At 48.0% G+C, this 7443-nt stretch overlaps 2 protein-coding genes across 2 annotated transcripts in view; one reads left to right on the forward strand and one right to left on the reverse strand.

The window, feature by feature from the left end:
- Positions 1-680, reverse strand: part of PMM2 (phosphomannomutase 2) — a 32837-nt gene extending 32157 nt beyond the window's left edge. Inside the window, exon 1 of the mRNA XM_017533725.2 lies at positions 514-680. Within this exon, the coding sequence (XP_017389214.1) occupies positions 514-579 (66 nt within the window). The 5' untranslated portion in view covers positions 580-680. The remainder of the gene's footprint in view (positions 1-513) is intronic.
- Positions 681-716: 36 nt separating this feature from the next.
- TMEM186 (transmembrane protein 186) lies at positions 717-2678 on the forward strand. The gene is made up of 2 exons (XM_017533742.2): positions 717-846; positions 1883-2678. The coding sequence occupies exons 1-2, from the start codon at positions 844-846 to the stop codon at positions 2522-2524; spliced, it is 645 nt and encodes a 214-aa protein (XP_017389231.1). The 5' UTR covers positions 717-843; the 3' UTR covers positions 2525-2678.
- The last annotated feature ends 4765 nt before the right edge of the window (positions 2679-7443 follow it).

A 7443-nucleotide genomic window follows, 5' to 3' on the forward strand; every position in this document is an offset into this window, starting at 1 on the left:
AAAAAAAAAAAAAAAAAAAAAAAAAAAAGTAGATGCTGAGGCTCAGAGAAGTTAATGACTTGCTCAAGGTCACACAGCTGTCAAGAGGTGAAGACGAGACTCCACTAGATCTGTTTGATCTGGAAACCTTTTTTAAATATTATTCACGGCACAGCTCATTGGTTACAGGACTGAGAATGTCACATAGCTGATAAGGGGGCTTGATCTCGGATACAAATCCTGGTCCATCAGTCCCGAGGACCAGCGGTGAGTCCAGATTGCATTTTCTAACCCAGCACAAGTTTCTTGAGTTTTTCAGCCCCGTCTCATCTCTCCAAGCACCAAGAGCTCTTGAAGAGCTGGTCAGGGCTTCACTCGCATTTCTCCAGGACACCCAGAATAGTGTTCAGCCCCCGTGAACACTTCTGCGGTCCTCAGGTACCCCTTGGCGCCCACCGTGGATGGTTGATAACTTCAACTGGGAACAGCACGGGCTCCGGGTCGGCTGCTACCAGCCCGCCGGGCGCCACTTACCTGCCGCGGAGCGGTGAGGGTCCCATCCACGTCGAAGAGGCAGAGCGCTGGGCCGGGCGCTGCCATGTCCCTAGTTTCTAGCCGCACCTTACGAGACTCGTTGGCATCAGGAGCTCGGCCCGGAACTTCCGGGTTCGGCTCCCGAGCCGCAGGGCACGTCGGGAAGAGGAGACTCTGCTCCCACAATGCCTGGGACTAGCGCCAGCCACGATTCCTGGACCGCAAATCCCAGAGTGCAATGCGGTCACGCCCGCCTTGTACGTTCGAGCCTGCCCTCTTAGAGGTTCCGGGGGCCGGTGGCATTTACTTCCGGCAGCAGGCGGTGGGACAATGGTAAGGAGGCGGGTGACGAGCCTTGTGGGGGTGTTTTTTGGGGATCGGGGTCAGGGCTGGGGCAGGCAGGCAAAACGCCTGACTTTCAGACTCGGAGAATCCCTAGTAGGAGGCTCCAGCGTGGGTTACGCGTCGCCATTCCCCGTCTTTCTCTGCCCTCCTTGGGTCACGTGCGCAGCAGTAGTACTCGCTAAAACTCGCCAAGCTCTCACAGTGCGTCAGGTACTAAGTTGAGGGCTCTAAAACCATCTTCTCGTTCACTATGTTCTGAGTCCCCATTTTGAAAGGTGAAGAAACGGAAGCTCACGGATGTGAAGGAAGTAATTTGCTCAAGAATCCATAGGCAGTGACTGTTGGAGCCAGAACCGGAACCAGAACTTTTACTGCCTCACTACTCACCGAATAATATCCTTGTGCTATGTGTTGGGGCCTCCCTGCCTCACTCCTCCTCCTCTGCTATTTCCGCTTCCCCAGACTAGGCTAAGAAAACAGCAGTGTCCTCTAGCACCCAAGATAACGTATAAATCACACAGAATTGGAAAGTTATTGGGATACATATCTCACAGATTTGTTGCTCGAGTTCCCCACTAAGACACTGATTATTTAGTTTCCTGCTTCGGGAAATGTTCACAACCCCTTGTGGATCCATTGTCCAGCCCAGAGTTGGTCCTCCTTAGATATGTTTTGAATTAATGAAGGCTGTACCTCCTTTCCTGTATTTGGAATTGCCTGGTGAAAGGAGGCCCGGTTTGAGAGTCGGACTCTACTGCACTCACTGACTGTGTTTTGGGTATATATTTTACCTTCTCTGGGCTCAGTTTCCCTAGTGGTAAAGTGGAAATAGGAATACCTATCTTAGGTAGCTGTTGTGTTGCTCACATGAGATAGCATCTGGCTTTACCCTTCCCTTCTCTGGCAATAATGGTGAAGTTGCAGGATTGGCGAAAGCCTTGGAGTAAGATGCTTTGCAGATGTTCACCGTGTGATTAATGTGGTTGAGTTCCATGAGAGAAATGGTCTGCTATCTCCCTTTCAGTCTGCGCTTCTCCGAGCTGTGCCTAGGTTTCCGGGAAAAACTGCGTGGGGACGGCCTCTCCATGGGCTGTGGTGCTGCAGTGGGCAGGAGGATCCTAAGAGGTGGCTGGGGAGCAGCACGTCACCCACCTCAAAGGAGAAATTACCAGACGCAGAGACTGAGAAATTCCGGATGTTTTACCGTTTTGATGCCATCAAATCCTTCGGGTACCTGTCTCGACTGAAGTTGGCACAGACTGCCCTGACAGTGATAGCTTTGCCACCAGGCTATTACTGGTACTCCCAGGGCCTCCTGACTCTCAAGTCCCTTTGCATCATGAATGGGGTGTCATGCTTTGCTCTGGCCATGCTCTGCTGGATGAGCTATTTCCTTCGGAGACTGGTTGGCATTCTGTATCTCAACGAGTCTGGCACCATACTGCGGGTGGCCCACCTGAACTTCTGGGGCTGGCGGCAGGACACATACTGTCCTGTGGAAGATGTGATACCCCTGACGGAAACCAAGGACGGTCCTGAGGAGCTGTTCATGCGTATCCAGCAATACAGTGGGAAACAGACCTTCTACTTCACCCTGCGTCATGGTCGCATCCTGGACAAAGAGTGTTTCATACAGGTGTTTGGGGCGCTGCAGACATTAAAGTGAACAACTGGGAGCTGGACCTCTGGGTAACCCTGGGTTGCCTGGATTGACAGGAAGGCCGAGGGTGTGCGCAAGGTTGAAGAAAGGGGATTGAGTACTTGGAGACTTTGCCTGGACCCCTGGGAACATGTGTTTTGTGATGTAGAAATTTACAAGGTGAGATTTGGTGTCCAGGTTTAGGAAAAAGGCTCTAAATGCAAGTTCTTTTTTTTTCTTTTCAGTTTTTGAGATGGACTTCGCTCTTTCCCCCAGGCTGGAGTACAGTGGCGCGATCTCGGCTTACTGCAGTCTCTGCCTTCCAGGTTCAAGCACTTCTCCCACCTCAGCCTCCTGAGTAGCTGGGACTACAGGTGCCACCACACCTGGCTAACTTTTTTGGTATTTTTAGTAGAGACGGGGTTTCATTATGTTGGCCAGGCTGGTCTCAGACTCCTGACCTCGTGATCTGACTGCCTTGGCCTCCCAAAGTGCTGGCATTACAGGTGTAAGCCACCGCACCCGGCTAAGTACAAGTTCTCATAGCACTTGTGTGTGACATTGAGTCAGATAATGGCCAGAAGTTTCTGTTAGGAGCCAGTTATTAAAGGAACCTATGCCAAGGTCACCCAGACAGTCCATTGCTGTGAAGTGGGAAGGCAAAGAGGTGTGGCGGGGGAGTGTAGGATTTGGAGTCAGAAGTCTCAGTTCTGTTACTTGTCCTGGGGCAGGTTATTGAGCCTCTTTGAACCTCCATCTATAAAATGGCAAGTCCTGTTTGTTTCATGGGATGGGTGTGGGAATAAACAATAAATATCAAAATTGTTGCAGACTCAACAGCCCAGAGCAGATATTAAGCATTTGTACAGAGGTTTCAGCATGGAGAAAGGCTTTGAGCAGTCAGTAGGGACTTCTAGAACTCTGTGCTGTGTCCCCTCACATGTCCAGCAGCAGAAGGGACAGCCAGAAGGGACTGTTAACTACACATCAGCGAGCAGAGATGTCATCCAGGTGAGCACGAAATCCCACCCAGAGGTCTAGAGACTCTTGTTTTGGATGGCCCTGCAGTGTAATAAAGCCAGACAGACCGTATGCTGGAACACTATTTTATAAACTAAAGCCAGTTATATACGCTGCCCTGCATAATTAATATGTTCATTATACAATTTGTAACAGTAAAGAGGAAGGAAGGCGTGACCTTTATGATTTTGCCACTCAAAAGTCAGTAACAATATTTTATTGCGTAGCCTTTCATTTTTTTTAACTGTAGCCAGATATACCTAACAAATAGATCTTTTTTATTTTGAGAAGGAGTTTCGTTGTTGCCCAGGCTGGAGTGCATTGGCACAATCTTGGCTTACAACAACTTCTGTCTCCAGGGTTCAAGCAATTTTCCTGCCTCAGCCTCCCAAGTAGCTGGGATTACAGGCATGTGCCACCACGCCTGGCTAATTTTGTATTTTGAGTAGAGACAGGGTTTTTCCATGTTGGTCAGGTTGGTCTCAAACTTCTGACCTCAGGTGATCCACCTGCCTTGACCTCTCAAAGTGCTGGGGTTACAGGCATCAGCCACTGCACCCGGCCTTTCACTGTGATGCTTCTGTCCTGTGCTTGCATCCTTGCCTTACTCAAGTCTGTTTTTACAGCAGTCAAAGTGATCCTTAAAAATACAGTCGCCTCACTCTGCTGTGACAGTTGATGGCCTAATCTGCCCTCCCCTTTCCTCCCTCATCTGCAACTCTGTGGAGATCATTTCCCCAGGTCATGCTGGCCTTGCTGTTCTCCAGTAATCAAGGATGATCCAGCCTCAAAGTCTTTGCATTGACAGTTCATCTGCCTGGAAAGCTTTCTCCCTGGATACCTGCAAAGAGAACTAACTGCCTTCCCTTCAGTGTCTTCCCTGTATAACGGGTTGTACTATTTCTGCTCAAGAAGTATAGTGAAGATTCAATTATATAGAAGAGACACGTACACAGCAGTTGCACATGGCTGTTCATTCCTTCTACACTTCACCTTCACCTGCCTATCAGTTCCTTCAGTGACTGTGAATCCTTTTCCCATGAAGACATACAGCCTGTGGCTAAAAAATGTCTTAAGAATTCATAATGATTTCACCCTAATCTCACTGAAACCAGAAATTCTCTCTTTGTTGGGCTAGTTGTGAGAAATGCCCTGAGTGAGTCCCACCCTGGGATATTCTGATTATGTCTGGGGTAGGTTCCCAGGATTTGTCTTTTTGACCCACTTGAAGCCAATTCTGAGATTTAGGCAGGCTGGGAATTTTGAAATAAACAACTAGAACAGAAGACACCAGAGTGATACGTGCTTCTGTGTTCCTGGGCCAATTTTCTGCCTAAAGAATAGGTTCTTAACACTGGCTTATTTGTAGAATCTCCTGGAGAGTGTTTTTAAAACCCCATTGTCGAAGCTCATGACCAGGCCTTTCCATTATCACGGTTCCCTGCGTGATTCTAATATGCAGCCAGGATTGACCATCATTGCCCTTGAAGTCTCACCACGCTGTTAAGTCTACAAGGGCTTGCCTTTGGAGGTGAGATGCCAGATACTGCTCACGCAGTACCAGCAGAGGGCACACAGAACAAATGCATTGTTCCATCCGCTTATCCCTGAGCTAAAATCGTACATCTCCACCATAGGACAGGAAATGTGTTAGGGCTTCTGTCGTGTACCAGTTAGGGTAGTACCTGAGAGCTGCCCCCAAACAACTAAAGTCAACAACATAAGCAGTAAAAGTCCAGGCACACTGGCTCACGCCTGTAATCATGAGGCCGAGGCGGGCAGGTCGCTTGAGACCCGAAGTTTGAGACCGGCCTGGGCAATATGGTGAAACCCCATCTCTACTAAAAATGCAAAAAATTAGCTAAGTGTAGGGCACATGCCTGTAGTCCCACCTGCTCGGGAGGCTGAGGTGAGAAGATCACTTGAGCCCGAGGGGCAGAGATTGCAGTGAGCTGAAATTGCACCGCGGCACTGCAGCCTGGGTGACAGAGCGGGATCCCGTCTGAAAAAAAGACGAGGGGCCAATCCTTGTTGAATCTGGTAGAACCTGGGTGTCTGTTTGTTTATGCTTCCTAGGTAATTCTAAGGCACCCTAAGTTTTGAGAATCACCCAAAGCCATGGAATAGATGGCAAAGCTGCTTCTTAGAAAATGGGAGTTGCCTTTAGATTTGGGTGGTAAATATATTGGCAGTTCCGCCTTTAACAACAATTCTAAACATAATTGTCTTAGTTCACTCGGGCTGCTGTAACAAAAATACCACAGGCTGGATGGCTCAAGCCACATTGATTTTTCACAGTTCTGGAGGCTGGGAAGTCCAAGATCAATGCGCCAGTGAGTTCATGGTCTAGAAGGGCCTGTTTCCTTGTTCATAGACAGGCTTATTCTTGTGGTCTCACATGGCAAAGGACGTGAGGGGGCTCTCTGAAATCCCTTTTATAGGGCACTAATCCCATTCATGAGGGATCCACCCTTTCTACCTAATCATCTCCCAAAGCTCCCACCTCCAGATATCATCACATTGGAAATTAGGTTTCAACATATGACTTTCGGGGTGACACATTCAGAATATAGCAATAATCTAACAGAAATACTGAAGTGTACATATAAGGATGTTCACTGAAATATTTCCAACATCACAAAAACTAGACCGGGCATGATGGCTCATACCTGTAAATCCCAGCATTTTGGGAAGCCGAGGTGGAAGGATTGCTGGAGGCCAGCAGTTCGAAACCAGCCTGGTCAACATAGTAGGACCACATCTCTAAAAAAGAAAAATTAAAAAATTAGCCGGATACAGTGGCGCAAGCCTGTAGTCCTAGCTGCTTGGGAGGCTGAGGCAGGAGGATTGCTTCAGCCCAGAAGTTCAAGGCTGCAGGGCCAGTACTGTGCCACTGCCCTCTAGCCTGGGTGACAGAGTGAGACCCTATCTCAAAAAAATAAAAGAAGAAAAGTAAAAACTGGGAATAATCTAAGTTTCTATTACTGGGCCACATGGTTAAGTAAATGTTGGTAGATCCATATTGTGGTATACATGGAACCTTTAAAAAAATGAGATTGAACTATATCTGTGGAAAAGACCATGAGGTAGGTAGGGGGGAAAAAAAAGCAAGTCACAGAATAGCGTAGTTCTGTGTGATCTTATTTGTGTTTTTAAAAAAATACATGTTGGCTGGGCGCATTGGCCCACGCCTGTAATTCCAGCACTTTGGAAGACCAAGGTAGGTGGATCACTTGAGGTCAGGAGTTCGAGACCAGCCTGGTCAACATGGTGAAACGTCATCTCTACTAAAAATACAAAAAGTAGCTGGGCATGGCACCTGTAATCCCAGGTACTCGGGAGGCTAAGGCAGGAGAATTGCTTGAACCCAGGAGGCAGAGGTTGCAGTGAGCAGAGATCACAACATGGCACTCCAGCCTGGGCAACAGAGTGAGACTCCATCTCATAAATAAATAAATAAAACATGCATTGTAAATCGTGAGCAGTGCTGGGAGGAGCACTGGGCTGAGAGGGGCAGATGGGACAGTTAAGTACTCCACTTTCAACATGATAACCTTCTAATATTGTTTAAAAAGTTTATAATGAGCACGTCATTCATTCTAACAAACGAAGAAAAATGCATTAATAAACAGTCTTCTTCTGTTCCCTCCTCCTCCCACCAGCTTTTTAGGCAAAGAAAAGTTTCTCAACCATGACTTCCAATTTTGGACTCAGAAGCTGAGTAGATAGAAGGAAACATGCAGTTGTTGAAAACTCAGTTAAAGCATCTGGTGACTGGGCCGGGCACGGTGGCTCAAGCCTGTAATCTCAGCACTTTGGGAGGCCGAGGCGGGTGGATCACGAGGTCAAGAGATCGAGACCATCCTGGTCAACATGGTGAAACCCCGTCTCTACTAAAACTCCAAAAAAAAATTAGCTGGGCATGG

Source organism: Cebus imitator, unplaced genomic scaffold (assembly GCF_001604975.1).
Source record: "Cebus imitator isolate Cc_AM_T3 unplaced genomic scaffold, Cebus_imitator-1.0 Scaffold4, whole genome shotgun sequence".
NCBI classification, from domain to species: Eukaryota; Metazoa; Chordata; class Mammalia; order Primates; family Cebidae; genus Cebus; species Cebus imitator.